This window comes from Lasiosphaeria miniovina (assembly GCF_030549165.1).
Source record: "Lasiosphaeria miniovina strain SMH2392-1A chromosome Unknown B0T26scaffold_1, whole genome shotgun sequence".
In the NCBI taxonomy this organism is placed as follows: Eukaryota; Fungi; Ascomycota; class Sordariomycetes; order Sordariales; family Lasiosphaeriaceae; genus Lasiosphaeria; species Lasiosphaeria miniovina.
This window is the reverse complement of record NW_026848220.1, coordinates 100,806-116,754: the sequence shown is the minus strand read 5'-3', so window position 1 is coordinate 116,754 and position 15,949 is coordinate 100,806. Positions and strand designations below refer to the sequence as shown.

The following is a 15,949-nucleotide window of genomic DNA, read 5'->3' as shown; positions in this document are numbered from 1 at the left end:
TGCTTTTACTCTCGTCTAATTGCTGTGCGCCTCAGCTGGCGATGGTTTCAGGAGCAATACGTCAACCAAGATAAATACAGCTAGACACAGTTCAGCCAAGAAACTGGCCAAAGACGAGTTGGCCGTTCTTGGGCATATTGCTCGGGCGAACCCTCGACACGAAGGCTGGCACTTTGTTCGGAAGCTTGTCGACTCGTTTGTCGTAGATGACGAGCGTGAGGAGCACCAACGCCTTGTTTTTGATCCATTACGAGAGCCGCTATAGCTGTACTGTCGGCGGTTCACTGGTGCCGTCATCCCCCCACAGATTCTGAAAATCGTCGTGCAGATGGTTTTACAAGGCTTGGACTATCTGCACACAGAGTGCCACGTCATTCACGCTGGTAAGACGGCAGCGCAGCTAACTACTTGGATTTGATTTGACAGAAAGACGTAACATTACCCTGGCTAACCGGAAAATAGACTTGAAGCCTGACAATGTCATGGTCAAAGTCGAAGACCCCTCCATCCTGGAACGCGACGCTCGAGATGAGCACGACCACCCGCTGCCGCAAAAGCACATACACGGGCGCGCCATTTATCTTTCTCGGAACAACTATGCCCAGCCATCTGTGGCGACTGGCGTTGTGCAAATCACCGATTTTGACCTCTCCGTAACACGGTAACAGGAGATGTCCTACAAACAGGCTGCATCCAGGCCGAGACATACCGAGCGCCCGAGGTGGTACTCGATGCCGGCTATGGGTATAGCGCCGACGTGTGGAGCCTTGGTGTCATGGTATGTCCCTCGTCTTCGCTATATCGAAGTCACTTCTAATATTTCATCCTTCCCAGCTTTGGGGTTCATTAGAGGGCACCAAGCTGTTTGAGTACCCGTCTCGAGACCAACCAATCAGCGAGTACGATGACCAGACACACCTGACCCATATCACTGCTCTCTTGGGCCCAGCGCCCAGTGATCTGCTAGCTGCTGGTAGACGGACGTCAAAGTTTCACACCCCAGACGGTACGTGAAACCGCTGTTTGCATCGTCAATAACTTCCGCCGCTCATCAGCATCATCAGGTAACCTCAAAAACCCCAAGCTCATCCCTGCAGCCTTTTCATTCGAAAATACCTTAAACCACGTTAGCGGCGAGGGAAAACGCAGGTTCATCGACTTTGTCCGGAAAATGATAGCTTGGCGCCCCGAAGACCGAATGACGGCGAGGGAACTGCTCAAGGATCCATGGTTGCATAAGGATTTCCCCCAGGGCTAATTAGAAGAAATAAAGCCGTGAATTGAAGAGGAATCAAATTCCTCTCTCCCTATAGCTGAACAAGCATCCGTACTGCGGGCAACAAAGAGGCCAATTTCCTAGTACCCTTCTTTGTCACCCGGGACCCGCAGCAAGTAAATTTAAATCATAAATAGCCAGGATGCAATCTCTTTGTTCAGAAAGGCGTAAATATTAATTACCAACCCAACGTCTTGATAGCCATTGTTATAGGTAATATACTACAGCGTCTTTGGCCATTGATGAAGCTGTGGAGTATAAAAACTCATGCCTGTGAGGTCTTCAGAACGATTGAAATTATCTCCATATCTTTTCTTCTAGGCTTGCTACGGACCATAGAGTTACCACGAAACAACTGCTACTGGTTGCGGCCTATTTTTTTGAATGTATCCCGGGATTGTACTGGCTGGGGCCGTTCTGCATAGTGTTTTTCGCCATGCGACGGCCTCTCCTATAGGAACTGAAGGCCCGCGGGTGCACATTAAAGCAACCCGTACCGTTGATGAGGCTCCTGCCGTGGCCTTGCCTGTATATGCCAGAGATGACCACGATGACGACTTGGAACTGCCGCATATGCCGCACATGTCAGACGTGCCAGACGTCCCAGACAAATGGGGCAAAATGAACACGACCCAGATTCTCGTTATCGTGCTGAGCATCTTGGCGGTAATTATATTCCTCGCCATCACTATTACGTGCTGCTGCTGGAGGCGTAAGATTAGGCGGCGGCTCCTTGAGGAGAAGAAGAAGCGGGAGATCGCTGACCTGGGTGTGCGGCAGGTCTACGGCATCACAAACACGGCCGCCTATAACCCTTTTAGTGTGAACCAGGCAAACAGCGGTGATCCGGTCCCGGGCCCTAGTCGGCAGCCGACGGGTCGTCCTCCTACGTTCCAGAACCGGAGCCCGCCGAAAACCCCAGACGTTCTTCCCCAGCATCCTTGGCCCAACGCAGTGGCGCCGCCAGCATTCGTCCCGCCGACTACGGTGAGAAACAAGGTCGGCTTCAAGGATTTGCAGAGGCGGATCAAAGAGGGACAAGAGAGCGGTGCTACGGCCGAGCACCAGCGCCAGGCCATGGAGCATGCCAAGGAGTGCCGGGCAATCGTCGAGGGCAGACGTCGTTGATCGCATCTATTTAACCTCGACCCTCCCCGCTGGGTACCGAAGTGTGCGCAATGTTAGCCAGGTCAATGGCACGCAATGTTTATTTAGTAATGAATCTTGGTGGCTTTCGATATAGTTCCCTAGGCATCCCTTTAGTCAGTGGTCTAATTATGATATTTTTATACCTGACAATGCTCGAATGAAACAACTCTTCTGTCAAAAATCCGCACACTCAACTATGAATAGCCTTGCATTTAATTGCTCCTATAGTGCGACAACTTGAAGGTAATGGTCTTTCATAGGAATTAACAACAAGTGATCCGCGATTATATTATATTTGACCCCCAAAACGGGCCATTATCTCCAATACACATGCTAATAGTTTGATGCCACTATTTCACTATTTGCTTCGGACCCGTGCTTTGCCAAACTCGGGCCGATAATTAGGCTGCAGTGCAAATGTAGTATCCCAGCCACAGGTTAGTGCAGCCGCTGTTGAGATTGCTGTTCCATGCCAGGATTTGAGCGAGGCTGATGCTGTTGGCCTGTTCGATGGCGAAGCAGGTATCGCCGCTCTTGACCTGGTAGTACTTTTTGCAGCCGGGCGTGATGCCTGGCATCTGTGGCTGGGGCCCTGTTGGCGTGGGCGAAGGCGCAGGCGACGTGTGCGTGCTACCCGGGGTGCCGACACAGACGTAGTAGTCTGCCCACATGTTGTTGCAGCCTGCTCCGTGTCAGTTTGGATAATACTGGGAAACGGAAGGGCTGGATCAGATATTCTGAGACCTTGCTTACTAGTACCGACGGCCGGATTCCATTTGTAGCTATGTCGAGAAAAGGAAGACATTAGTTTCATATCGACTTCGGGCAGCGTTCTAGAAGGAGGGGAGCTTGGTGTGTTGCTTACAAGTCAGACAACGAAATCGAATACTTGCGTGCAATTGCATCGCAAGTGTCGCCGGTCTTGACAAGATAGAAGGTATCACAATTTGCTGCTAGCCCCGACTGTGTAGGTTGGAGTGGGGCAGCCGACGTCGTCGTCGTGGTCGTCGTCGTCATCGGCGTCGTCGTCATCGGCGTCGTCGTCATCGGCGGCGACGGGCCAGGTGGTGTATTGGTTGGAGTGGAACCTTGAACGCAGTACGATTGACCGGCCACAAGCCTGGGGCAGGTAGTGAGTGTAGGATTCAGAGCCCGAAGTCCTGCCACGTTGAGGCCCCATGCTCCGGCAAGAGTTGCGCAGCTATCGCTTGGTCCCGCGGTTACGGCAAAAGTGCAGCCGGCGATGAGATCGCGACCACTAAATTGTCCACTGGCAACATCTTTGTAACCGTGAGAGTTTAGCGCAGCGGCCCAAGCCGGGAGCAAAGCCAAGATAAACGAGAGACGCTGTGAAGACATGGCGATTTGGACTTCAGGGTCACTGGAGATCAAGCGGTTGTCAACGACACGCTAGGAAAAGAGAGACCACCACGGCCCGGTCGTCTCTGACGACCATGTATCTCTATATATACCAAGGTAGATATGCGCTAAATGACGGGAGACCGCGTGTTTGGCTGTTCTAGTCCATGACTGAAAGGGGCATTATTTCAGAGCTATTGAGCCGGAATTACAGCCATAGTTTGGGGCCGTCCCGGGCTGCCGAACGACTGTATCTAAATTGAACATGCAACCAACTGGACCTAACGTCTCCCGGGGCTGTGTGCGCCTTTCCCAAACGGGAGCCGGACCGCTTGCATAAATGATAAAAATCCTTCTAGCTGTTGCCTGGGTTCCACAACGGCTTCCTTTCCCGCCAGAAAACATCGAACTACATATGAACCTAAAGGCGCAGCACGCCCAGCAATAAACCTACCATTTCCGCTAGATTCCCAAGAGGATACTCATCTACACGGTACGTAGGATCATGGACCACACGAGGCGATTCGAAAATGCGACTGCCACCAAATTTCCTGATTCTAGCGACCGATTGCAGTCCGCCATAATGCCATTGCAATCTTTGCGTTGCAATGAAGAAATGCGAACATGGCCGAATCTCAATCCTCGTATTGGCTGTTTGACGGGGGCGACATATATATCCCACGTACGGCGATGCAGTGTGTCTCTCCTGACGTGCGGGAATCTAGCCCTCTTCCTGTCTGAAAAGAGAAGATAGGCCAGTAACTAGCGTCCGGTCAGGTACCTGAGAATTGCGGACACGACGAATTCAAATGCCCCGGATCGTTGGATATTCAAGCTTTTCCTTTTAATACTGTGCAAGAAATCTTCCGGATTTTACATTAATTGACTTGTGTGTCACTGAAAGCAGCCTCAAAACGTAAAATGCCTAGTTAACTATGGCTCAAACTATAGTTACTGGTAGATACCCACTACTGCTTGATTTTCTAAAGAAGGGACGGTAGCTTAGGTAATAAGTGAGAACAAATAATAATGAGAGGTAAACAACAGCTGTCGAAAAGAGCGTCAGAGTATCCATTACAGCATCCAACATGGAGCTATTCCCGACACACCGGACAGCCACGAGATCGTGAAGAGAGAACAGAGCAGCAGAATGGGTGGCCGTTTCAGTAATTCTTACCCAAAGCGTTCATAAGAGCCATCGTCCCGGTCAGCACTAGCAGAAGCACGGTTCTTGTGATACAAACCCCGGAATCCGGCGACTACACATGAGAAGTCCCCTTGATTGCCTCTACCCTTGGAATCAAGCAGAATTTGGTGCCGGAATTGGGCAAGTGTGGCCCTTCTGACCTTGGTTCTGGTAAGAGCACCTCTAAATTGTTCTTTCCCTCAATCAGTCGGTGGTTGCAAACACAACAAGTCTTGGTCCAATGATTTAGGATAAATGATTTACAATCCGTACCTAATCATGATATCAACTCCGTGTAGCCAATTATCTTGGCTGCCGGAAATAGGGGCTATGGAGATGGAACTTTGCAGCTTACCGCCTTCCATAAACACTGGCTGACCATTGCATATTCGTGCGGATTCGCACTGTCGCTGAGCAAGCTGTCGCCTCGCGGCTGGCAGCCCCCGACAGCGAAAAGGATGCCAGGGACAAGCTCGGGGCATTCTTGCGGCGCGGCGTGACGCGGCGAGAGTGCGAAATCGAGGTGCCCTTCCAGATCATCGCCGGCTCTGACACGACCGCGACAGCGATTCGGGCGACCCTTTTATTCCTTGCCTCATCTCGCGCCTACGGTCGGCTCCAGCAGGAGATTGATGTCGCGGCAGCCGAGAGCCGCATCTCTAGCCCTGTCACGGCCGACGAGGGCGAGAAGATGGAGTATCTGCAGGTACGTGCGAAATGGGTAAGATATTTATTCGTGCAGATTTTAAAGCTATGATAGGCCGTCACCTACGAGGGCCTGCGCATGCAGATTCCGTTTTCGGGGCTGGTAATGAAAGAGGTTCCGCCCGGAGGCGACACCATCAACGGGCTCTTCGTTCCCGGCGGCACCCGTGTCGCCCACAACACGCTTGCCATGCAGCGCCGAAGGGACATATTCAGTGATGACGTCGACGTCTTCCGGCCCGAGCGGTGGCTCAATGCGGATCCCGTGTCGCGGCAGCGCATGGTGCAGACAACAGAGCTCGTGTTTGGCCACGGCCGGTGGGGATGTGTGGGGATATCTGGGAAAGCCTGTCGCCTTCCTCGAGCTCAACAATATATACGTCGAGGATGTGTCCCCTTCTCCGAGAATTGTAGGTTGCAAGTTGGGGGGATTGCTAACCGAAGGCTGCGCCAACCGATAGTTGCTTCGCCAGTTCGACTTCCAAATCATCAACCCCAGGCGGCCTTGGCACGAAATGAACCACAGTATGTTTTTTTAGTCTCAGCTGTGGATGAGAGTAACGGAGCGCTTTCCCTCGGAATGAAGTGGGCCTTTCAAATCTCCTAATCTGTAGATGCACCGCGGGTGTCGTTTAGCTTGACCCCGCCTGATCCCGCCCAGTCTCCATGGAGAAATTCGGCTGGCCTGTGCCCGTGGCGGCGTAATTATTCCGTATTCCCGGCATTGCGATCGTGTATTCCACTGAGGTCCTGATGTAATTACGCTACCGTAACGTTTCGAACGACAAAGGTGGAGCTGCGCGCCAAGTGTGGCCGTTTCAGTAATTCACACGTTCGTAAAAACAATCGGCTCCCTAAACTTCATCCTCCAACCCTTCAAACCTTGAAGCGGCAACGAGCGAATAAGAAGTCAACCTAATCATGCCGCGCTCGCGTCGCCTCGCGTCGCGCGTCGCATAACACTAGCCGGTCGCTGCCGTCCTGACCAGAGCGAGCATTAATGATATTGAGCGATGCCTGCCACGCTCGAGCTGGACCACCGGGGACCTATCACGTTTGACTCGGCGCTCAAAAAGGACGCGACATCATCAGGCTGGTGGCCCACCGCGCAGCCGCCAAGGAACTCTCTCAGGTGCTCTGGGACCGCCGGACCACCATCGAGGCTCTCGTCCGCCACCACCTGGGGCTCGCCCATGGCGACACGTGCACCGTCGCGCCGGTGGACCGATGGATCCGCGGCGGCTTCAACATGTGCGTGCCCGTCGACGTGGTGCAGCCGCGACGCGCCCGTCGCGCCCGTCGCGCCAGGTTTATTTTCCGCTGCCCCATGCCACACAAGCTCGCCAAGCACACCTACCCTGGCACCGTTGGCGAGAAGCTAGGCTGCGAGGTGGCTACGTACGTTTGGATGCAGCACTAGTGCCCCGACGCCCGCATACCCCACCTGTGGCTTTAGCGTCTCCGATCGTCGCTGCTTCACCCATGAGGTACACATGCCTTTTACGTCCGCCTCTGGCGCACCATTCGGCGTCGCCTCGGCGCTCTGCTCGGGCACCCAATCCTGTCGCGCTACGCAGCACACCCAACCCCAACCGGCCTGCACCTGCCGACTGCCTATGTGCTGCTCGAGCACATCGGCCCCGACATCGGGCGCATGCTCTCTCGGACACGTGGGTCGAGCACCGCCGTGACCCGGCTCGGGGACGGAGGGAGGCTGTTTGGCGGCATGGCCCGTATAATGCTATCGTTGGCCCGCGTCCCACTGCCTTAGATCGGCTCATTCCGCTTCTGGCCCGATGGTACGGTGACGGTAGCGGACCGGCCGCTAGTGTGCTGCGTGGCCATCCTAGAGGACGACGGCGCACCGCGTACTATGCCCAGGGACGAGACGTACGCCTGCGCCGAGCTATTTGTCGCCGATATGCTTGCCCTCCATGAGACGGCAGCTTCCTCACCAACCGCAACGCTGTCTACGACACTGCAGACTGCCGTAGCCAGATGACCACCCGCGCCATGCTCAGGACCCTGTCGCATCACTACGTTACGCGCGAGCGCCGCCGAGGGCCCTTCCGCCTCCAGCTTACAGACTTCCACGCTAGCAACATCTTTGTCGACAATGACTGGAACGTCACCTGCCTTATCGACCTCGAGTGGATCTGCGCCCTGCCCGCCGAAATGATTGCAGTGCCATATTGGCTTACGGGACAGGGTATTGACCAGCTCGCAGGGGACGATCTCGCCGAGTTCGACCAAGTCTGTCCCGAGTTCATGGACGTGCTGGAAGAGGAAGAAGCTATAGTCGCACCAGCCCCGGGGCATCCACCGGCGCTAGCTGCCATCATGCGCGAGAGCTGGGACTCTGGGACGGTGTGGTTCTTGCGCTGTCTTACGTCCGTAAATGCCATGATCTCTCTCGTAGACGACCACATCTCTCCCCGGTTCTACCCCTTGTCCTTCAGGGTGGAGGATGTCTTCTCAAAGTACTGGTGCCAGGATTCTACCCAGGTTGCCTGCGGAGCAGTCAGAAGGCCGGCGTCTGAGCCCTGTTCGGCGCCAAAACTTCTAGACGGATGCATGCCATTGCATGCCATACTTGATATTCTTCCGATTCGCCTGTTGAGTGGCTCCAGCGCGTCGGGTCGTCCCTCTTAGCGTGTCATCCTGTGCGGCTGCAAGATGTGATCAAGGAGACTAAGATTAAGCTCTAGACGTGGTTGTGCAGAACCGTGTTCGGATTTGCTGCTAATTTTTCGTTTCGCTGCTTCATGCCGGATGCTCGCTTGCAGAAGCTCCTGCCTGAAGTTCAGCCAACCCGCATTTCACCCTCTCTCGAAATTACCCCGAAGATTCCCCCAACATTTCAGGAATGGGGCTCGTAATTACCCCTACTATTACCCCATACTATTACCCCATACTATTACCCCATACTATTACCCCATACTATTACCCATTACCTATGACGTCGTCAATTCCCCAAACGTCACCACGGAAGCAACAAAGGGACCCAGGCCCCTAATGATCTACGATTTAGAAAAGGGGCCATGACAAGTCGAAGTCGTCATAGGTAGCGTGCCAGAGTGAGGTGAGAGTCCGCATTATCATCCAATGGCATGGGGACCTAATTCCCAGGCCAAGGGGCCAACGGCTGCGCTGTTTGCTGGTTAAAAGGAGAGAGGCCCTCCCACATCGCCAAACCCAACTTTTGATGTCAATAAAACAAAACAAACAAAACAAGCAGCTGCCCTGCAAACATTCTACACATGGTTAATCGGCGGCACGCCACCATGGCAGCAGCACAAGCAGCTCACGGCGTCGAGAAAGCCATTGGCCATAGCGAAGAGCACGTTAGGCAGGACGCCTCGAGCTACGAGGGCATCGGCGAGCCGGGTGCCACCATGAAGGCGCTCGTCTGGCAGGGAAAGCAGAAGGTCGAAATCCGTTCGTCAGCACCTTGACCTTTGACCTCTTGTGGCCGGCGATTACTGACACACAGGTCCCGTTCGTCTCATGCAATTAGTCGACGTGGCCAAGCCCACCGTCCTCGACGACCGAGATGTCATCTTGAAAGTCACGGGAACCACCGTGTGCGGGAGTGATCTGCATCTGCTGCACGGTAATGATGAGCCCGCATTTGCACCGAGTTTCTTGTAGAGAGACATGCTGACGATGGTGCGACAGGTGTCATTCTTCAGATGAAGAAGGGCGACATTCTGGGGCACGAATTCTGTGGCGTGGTCGAGAGGGCTGGACCTGCCGTGAAGAACGTCAAGGTTGGCAACCGCTATGTCGTGTCATTCCAGATTGCCTGCGGAGAGGTGGGAACATCTCCATTTCCATCATCCGTGTTCACATGGCGGCCGGCAGCTCTAATCCGTCCGTGTCTCGCAGTGTTTCTTCTGCAAGCAGAAGCTGTCTTCGCAATGTGAGGTGACAAACTCAAACACCACAGCCAAGTCCATGTATGGCGGGCGGACAGCCGGCATCTTTGGCTACTCACATCTTACCGGTGGCTTCGCTGGTGGCCAAGCAGAGTACGTGCGCGTACCCCTTGCCAGCGTCAATCTTCTCGAGATCCCCGATGACGTCCCCGACGAGAAGGGCAAGTATCTCCGCCTCCGTGACCAAGTCAATCCGCGCGAGCCAACTGCTAACACGCCTGGACGTCGCAGCGCTATTTCTCTCGGACGTGCTGCCGACCGCATACAACGCCGTCAAGGATACTACCGTGTACCCGAAAGACGAGGTCGCCATCTTTGGTGGAGGGCCCATCGGCCAGATGGCTGGCATATACGCCCTGGGCGAGGGCGCGAGCAAGGTCATTTATGTTGACACCGAGCCGCGCCTGTCTTTCCTCGAGAGCCGGTGGCCTGCTGAGCACAAGGACAAGCTCGTGCTAGTCGACTTCAAGAAGCTCAGCTTCGGCGTCACCAACAAGGAAACCGTTGTCAGCCGCCTCAAGGAGCTGTGCGGCGGTCGGGGCCCCGACGTGGCCATCGAGTGTGCCGCGGGGGAGTACGCCAAGGGTTGGATGCACTGGCTCGAGATGCAGCTCGGCGCCGAGACGGACACGAGCGAGATTCTCAACGAGATGATCGAGGGCGTGCGCAACTACGGCCGCGCAGGCATCACGGGCGTATATGTCGGATACGTGGGTTCCCTCCCCTAGCCACTTCCCAGCAGGCTCGGAGCTGCAATGCTGACACAGGTGTAGACAAACCACTTCAACATTGGCTCGATGATGCAGCGTGGAATCCGGCTCATCGGCAACGGCCAAGCGCCTGTGCACAAGTACTGGGAGGAGCTCCTGCAAAAGATCAGGACGGGCGAGCTGGACCCCACGCAGATGCTCTCCCACCGCGTCCGTCTGGAGGACCTCGACAAGGTCTACTACAAGTTCGACGCCAAGGAGGACTCGATGCAGAAGGTCTTTGTTGAGACAAAGTTCTCCTTCCCCCGCGCCGCGGGCACGCCAGAGCTGACGACGTATTAATTAAAACCAAAATAAGAAGTCGTGGTGGATGCTTGTTTGTTTGATGAATGATGAGCAATTGAACTTGTATTCATTTGGCGGCTGAAACCAAAATCTTGGGCCCCTTGATTGTGTGGGTGCTCGCGAAAGTCCCCCGAGCGGTGGAGGGGACGCCGCACTGCTTTCAAGTCACCGGCCTTGCTATTTTCGTTTTAATTCAAGTACCTTGCCGTCACTTCTCAAGAAAATGAGACAGGGGATTCGATTAAGAAGCTGGCAGAATTGGTCCCACTAGAGTGTTGTTGACTGGGTTCTCTCGGAAAATGCGGCTTCGAATTTGAACATTGTGGTGGCTACTAACGCGTGGGCCATACACTGGTGAGAATCCTGCTTATAGTCTCATATGGACAAGAGGGCGTTTGATCTTTCCCTTGGCCTGAGTCCGATTTGTTGATTGAGTACCTATGAGATGGGGCATTTTTCGAATATGCCGATATTACTTGGCCCTTTGCACTGGGATTTTTAGATTCTAATTATCCAGGTCGTTATAAACGGTTAAAGAAAGAACTGTAAAATACTCGGCATCTTATTATTAATTAAAGTGCTTTACGTCAATGATACTTTGACATTAATAATGCTTTCACACCAATGATGAACAGTATTTGGATTAAGGGCAAAAGCCACCACGACAAATCAACCATGCACAACCCCAACGCCAGGCATTGCAGATGCAACTCGCTTCGTCCCAACTCCCAAGGAATCTTTTGGTGTATTCAACAGAGAGTCTAGGCAAGACAGTACCGCTGACTAACGGCGCCGAGGCCATCTCTGGTGTACAGCGCCAGAAAGCACTTGCTGTCGAGCACGAACAGGCCAGGCCAGTGGGAGCCTCTGTCGCCGGTGACGACGGCGCCACGGCTGGTGCCGGTGCCACCGCCCGAGCTGCTCCAGGCGGCGGCGGAATTCATACTGGTGACGACCTTCATCTGGCCGCCGTCAATGGTGGCCACGTCGGTAGCCTCATTAGTCATGAAGCTCGCGACAAGCGCGCCGCCTACATTGATGATCTGTGGCGCGCCCGCGTTCTTGCCGTTGCCCGCCGTGTACACGCGCGCCCGTCTGGACCACGTGTACCCGCCGTCGCTAGACAGCACGCGTGTGATGGTGAAAGGGCCAGACTCGGTGCTCTCGAAGATGCAGCTTGGGAGGGAGATTGCAGTGTTAGTTACGTGACATGGCTGGATCCTGTGGCATGGTCTTGGGCTTTCAACCACTGCGTGACCAGGGCAGGGGGTCACTGGGTGGCATGCGATAGGGGATGGGCGTTGATGATTCACGTTAGCAGGATCTGAAACATACATTAGGTTCATTCCACCTCCATCTAGGTCTGCCACGCCCGTCATGCCGTCACGAGAGGACGCCTGGTCGCCGCCAGACACGGTGATGGGTCCGCGCCATGTAGCGCCCCCGTCAGTCGAGTATTTCATCAGGTTATCCTGGTCTTTGGCACTGTTCTCGCTTGAGTAGTAGACCTGCAAGGTATTGTCGGCGGCCCAGCGCAGGAAGGGCTCCCACAGACCATTGTTGGCGCCAGCATTGGTGTTGGCTTTCCGCTGGTCCACGTGCGATAGGAACAGCCATGTACGCCCGCCATCATCTGAGTAGCAGATGGTGATGCGGTAGTAGGTGTACTGGCCCGACGAGGCCACCCGGTCGTGGTTGCGGAAGGCGTAAAGGATGCGTCCTGAGGGCAGGACCAGTGGCTCGGCATTGTCCATGTCATGGGTCGCACTGTCGGTGCGCCAGATTTCGCCGAGACGTGTCCAGGATGCTCCGCCGTTGTTACTCTGAGCCGCGCGCAGGACATGAGCCGTGCCGTCCGCGGCGGCATAACCAGCGACGATGCTGCCGTTGTGCATGGCTGTGGCCCTTATGTAGACTCCACTGCGGTCGATGACCACTGGATTGCCGGCATTCTGGACTGTCGCCGCAATGGCCAGCGCTGCCAGGGCCAGCCCGGTTCTAACGCACCGGAAGAGTGATACGGAGAAGGCATTCATGATGAGAGTATGGTCGGTGAATGGGGAAGCACGGCGTGTGGTGCATGTCTCGTTCCGCCACCATATATCCCAGAAAAGGTCGGCAGTCGTTCTTCTTATGGGAGCAGGCTTGGATGGAAGGAAACGGGTTTAAACTAGATACAGACCCGCAGACGTGCAGCCTACAGGACGCCAGGTCCATGGGGCCAAACTCTGCCGCTCCCGTCATGTGGTGCGACCCGACGCGAGCGCTCAGCCCTGCTTGGGAGTGCGGAACCTGCGGCGGAATGTGTGGGACAGTGGGCCAACACGCCATGAGACCATGGGTATCCACGTTCCAGGAGATGCAACGTCCGGGGCTCTGGGCCGAACAGGTGCCTCGATAGCACCGGGATGGCGAGAGAGACGGGGCAAACTTCGATCTACCGTCTCGTGTGCCGCATTAGCTTGGAGCGGTTCCGCAGCAGGGCGCTTGGGGTGCTTTGCCGCGCTAACTCCGTCCCCGCGCCACAGCAAATACGCACCCTATACGCTTATACGGAGTACGCGCAGGAATCGGGAATCACTGTCGATCCTCCCGAGTGCGGGAAGCTGGAAGGTGGGAGGAAGACGGATGGGGGAGGCCGGCAGCCAATGGGGTTCGGAGAGCAGATGGGCTCGAGACGTCGGAGTGGCGCGCGGAAACGGTATTTCTTGACGTGGGAGCGGAGCATGCAATGGAGGCTGCAATGGAGGCTGCAATGGGGGCTTGACAACGGTGATGGCGGTGATGTCACTGAGAGCGGCCCGGGGAGGCTTTTCGGGGCCTGTTTGTCGACCAGCTGTAGGTTTGCTGCTGCTGCTGCTGCTGATGATGATGATGCTTTTGCGACAGGGAATTGGAGGTGATTGCTCTAGGATGGTGAGGACGCCGCCCTGACGTTGCCTTCGGACGCCTGATCTCCCCGCCATGCATCCAGCAAGGCGTGGTTGATGCTGAACTGCCTGCAACGGGCGGCGCGGCGTCTCTTGCACGCTTGTGGGCATGTGCAGTGGTTGGAGTGCGTGCCGGACCCGGACCTGGGCAGAGCTCCAGCACATGGGCCTGCTGGTGCTGGGTAGGGGCTGTAAGGGGGCCCTGACCCTGTGCTTCTGTGGTGGGACCCACTTTCGCAGACGCAGGACCTGGGGGCATTTCTCCTCTTCGCAAGCTCCCTGTCGTGGCCAGTCAGATGCATATTTCGACGCCATGTCGAGTCGTAATGGCCAGTTTAGGATACAATTCCACTTGTTGAATGGGATGCGTGAACTGTGGGAATTGGGAGAAGAGGGGAAGGCACCCTTCTTGGAGTGCGCTGAAGGAAGGTTTGGGCCGACGCGACACGGTGTGCTTTTGCGGCTTTGGCCCTCCTTCTAGGTCGCGTCGGGTCGGGGTCGACTTTTTGGCCAGCCGCGCCTTCCAGCTCGGTACCGTACTTTGGCAAACAAAGAGCCAAACAATGGTCGGCACTTTTGGAGTGCAAATAGAGGCACTATAAGTGATGGTATTGCAGCCCGGAAGCGCATGTCTTACGTGACGATGAAGTCGTTCAAGTTTGAAGAGTAGACATTACAGAGGGCTGATGTCACCACGTTTCCGGAACAATAAAAAGGGCCGGCGGTTAAACAAAACAAACGCCCCTCTAAAAATGAAAGGGGAAAGAAAAAGGCCAAAAAGACACCCCCCACCAGAACGAAAAAGTAAAACGGGTAAACGAGGAAAAAGATGAGACTGGACGGGTAATAGTTTGTTCGTTCATTTTTTTTTTGCACCTTCCTTTTCCCCCTTCCTTTTTTTTCGGAAGGTTGAGAGGAGGAGACAGGGTGCAACACAACATCTATGGCTAACCTTCAGCAGCTCAGCCACTCGGCGTGTTTCCGCTGAGAACAATACGAGCCGGGTTGCACAAACACTGCGTAAAAGAGTGATGATTTGGTCGCCGCCATGGGAAAGGGGAATGTCCTATGCAAGGCAAGGGTATACCAGGTACTGCAAAACAAGGTTTTGTTTTCATTTTCGTGAATGTTACACTTTTTAAAACGCCGACTTTCAGTGTCACACCAAAACTGTCATTACACAGTATTGTCAAACACACCAAAAGCACTATAACCGGTTTGCAAGAACGCGATCAATTATAAATGCAATAAATGCAAGTGCACGCCTTTTCCTAAAGACAAAAGCTCAGAAGCGCCTGGGTATTCCGTGTTCAGTCACCGCTAGTTCGTAAATCTCGTCTTAACACTCTCGCTATGATCTCAACCTCTGCTCAGCTTGCTGTACTCGTGATTGATCATTCTTGCAAAAGCAAAGGCATGTCGTCGTATCATTTATTGTTCACTTGGGCGCCACTCCCCTGAAGGAGCCTTAGACGACAGCGGTGGTCCGTCCTCCGCGGACATATCCGTAGTGCCAGTCGTAGACCACGTTGAAGAATAGGAAGAAGCTAGAAGAGACACGGAATAAGTATGCTGGAAGTAGATGCAGATGGATCCACAGGCATGTTTGACTGTAACTCACAAGGCAATGAAGCTGAAAGCCTCGACAGTGTGCAGAAGAGCGCTGTCGCTGTGCGTGAAGTCTGAGGCTGTGAATGCGACGGCGACAAGCCAGAGATACGAGAAGATGAGGTTGAAGAACAGCACGAATCCGTGGTAGGCGCCGATGAAGAATGAGACCAGGAAGAAGGCAACAGTGAGAACCGACTGTGGGTTTCATGTTAGTGATGGATGGACTTCATCAGGTGGAGGACAACATACGATGACTTCCTCATAGATCACGTGGTCGCCTTGGTTGTTGTCGAGGGAGATGAGGTAGGAGAGGATGCCCATGACAATGACGGCCGAGATCCAGATAATGACATTGCTGAATGTCAAGAAGGGCGAAAGCCCGGCGTGCGTCGTGCGTGCGTAAGCCATTGCTACTGCTGCTGGTGGTGAGGATGAAGGGCGTCAGGTGACTTTAGTGGGCCTGGCAGGGCAGAGGGCGTGCAAGGTGCTTGATTTGAGGACAGAAAGTTCAATCAATGGCAGAGAGAATTCAAGATGCGATGAGGAACCACAGAAGTGATGCGGCAGACAGACTGGCAGGCAAGAAGACGTTCTTATACCAAAGGTAGCATCCAACGGCAAAAAAAAAAATCATGACCAAACAAGCGTAAGCTCACCGCGCCTTGAAGAGGAGAAAAATCCAGTTTGCTGTCCACGGTTTGCGGCGTGTGACAGACCAAAACGTCAACGAGCATGGCAGG

At 54.5% G+C, this 15,949-nt stretch overlaps 9 protein-coding genes across 9 annotated transcripts; 5 read left to right on the top strand and 4 right to left on the bottom strand.

Annotated features, from left to right (window-relative positions):
- Positions 1 to 328: 328 nt before the first annotated feature.
- On the top strand, positions 329 to 1,258 carry B0T26DRAFT_669385 (kinase-like domain-containing protein; the record flags this gene model as incomplete). Its single annotated transcript, XM_060439041.1, has 5 exons — positions 329 to 383; positions 463 to 653; positions 698 to 778; positions 835 to 1,006; positions 1,065 to 1,258. The coding sequence occupies 5 exons, from the start codon at positions 329 to 331 to the stop codon at positions 1,256 to 1,258; spliced, it is 693 nt and encodes a 230-aa protein (XP_060301797.1).
- A 402-nt stretch (positions 1,259 to 1,660) lies between these two features.
- On the top strand, positions 1,661 to 2,404 carry B0T26DRAFT_669384 (uncharacterized protein; the record flags this gene model as incomplete). The annotated part of the gene is made up of 1 exon (XM_060439040.1): positions 1,661 to 2,404. One exon carries the CDS (start codon positions 1,661 to 1,663, stop codon positions 2,402 to 2,404), a length of 744 nt encoding a protein of 247 aa, XP_060301796.1.
- A 422-nt stretch (positions 2,405 to 2,826) lies between these two features.
- B0T26DRAFT_632159 (uncharacterized protein) lies at positions 2,827 to 3,784 on the bottom strand (the record flags this gene model as incomplete). Its single annotated transcript, XM_060436422.1, has 3 exons — positions 2,827 to 3,110; positions 3,170 to 3,207; positions 3,291 to 3,784. The coding sequence occupies 3 exons, from the start codon at positions 3,782 to 3,784 to the stop codon at positions 2,827 to 2,829; spliced, it is 816 nt and encodes a 271-aa protein (XP_060301795.1).
- A 1,595-nt stretch (positions 3,785 to 5,379) lies between these two features.
- Positions 5,380 to 6,282, top strand: B0T26DRAFT_635289 (cytochrome P450; the record flags this gene model as incomplete). Its single annotated transcript, XM_060436706.1, has 2 exons — positions 5,380 to 5,676; positions 5,731 to 6,282. Coding segments are annotated over 2 exons (849 nt in total), but the record flags the coding sequence as incomplete, so codon positions are not given.
- A 406-nt stretch (positions 6,283 to 6,688) lies between these two features.
- Positions 6,689 to 8,421, top strand: B0T26DRAFT_736057 (uncharacterized protein; the record flags this gene model as incomplete). The annotated part of the gene is made up of 7 exons (XM_060443273.1): positions 6,689 to 6,729; positions 6,768 to 7,077; position 7,132; positions 7,163 to 7,362; positions 7,447 to 7,565; positions 7,622 to 8,195; positions 8,398 to 8,421. 7 exons carry the CDS (start codon positions 6,689 to 6,691, stop codon positions 8,419 to 8,421), a joined length of 1,269 nt encoding a protein of 422 aa, XP_060301793.1.
- A 538-nt stretch (positions 8,422 to 8,959) lies between these two features.
- Positions 8,960 to 10,665, top strand: B0T26DRAFT_736056 (chaperonin 10-like protein; the record flags this gene model as incomplete). Its single annotated transcript, XM_060443272.1, has 6 exons — positions 8,960 to 9,113; positions 9,193 to 9,288; positions 9,354 to 9,490; positions 9,564 to 9,774; positions 9,845 to 10,323; positions 10,387 to 10,665. 6 exons carry the CDS (start codon positions 8,960 to 8,962, stop codon positions 10,663 to 10,665), a joined length of 1,356 nt encoding a protein of 451 aa, XP_060301792.1.
- A 764-nt stretch (positions 10,666 to 11,429) lies between these two features.
- Positions 11,430 to 12,704, bottom strand: B0T26DRAFT_669380 (Sialidase; the record flags this gene model as incomplete). The annotated part of the gene is made up of 2 exons (XM_060439039.1): positions 11,430 to 11,844; positions 12,004 to 12,704. The coding sequence occupies 2 exons, from the start codon at positions 12,702 to 12,704 to the stop codon at positions 11,430 to 11,432; spliced, it is 1,116 nt and encodes a 371-aa protein (XP_060301791.1).
- A 201-nt stretch (positions 12,705 to 12,905) lies between these two features.
- Positions 12,906 to 14,072, bottom strand: B0T26DRAFT_749 (uncharacterized protein). The gene is made up of 2 exons (XM_060445042.1): positions 13,208 to 14,072; positions 12,906 to 13,105 (listed from the first exon to the last, which is right to left on the bottom strand). The coding sequence occupies exon 1, from the start codon at positions 13,911 to 13,913 to the stop codon at positions 13,209 to 13,211; it is 705 nt and encodes a 234-aa protein (XP_060301790.1). The 5' UTR covers positions 13,914 to 14,072; the 3' UTR covers positions 12,906 to 13,105; position 13,208.
- Positions 14,073 to 15,066: 994 nt separating this feature from the next.
- On the bottom strand, positions 15,067 to 15,617 carry B0T26DRAFT_736054 (uncharacterized protein; the record flags this gene model as incomplete). Its single annotated transcript, XM_060443271.1, has 3 exons — positions 15,067 to 15,145; positions 15,220 to 15,404; positions 15,459 to 15,617. 3 exons carry the CDS (start codon positions 15,615 to 15,617, stop codon positions 15,067 to 15,069), a joined length of 423 nt encoding a protein of 140 aa, XP_060301789.1.
- Positions 15,618 to 15,949: the final 332 nt, after the last annotated feature.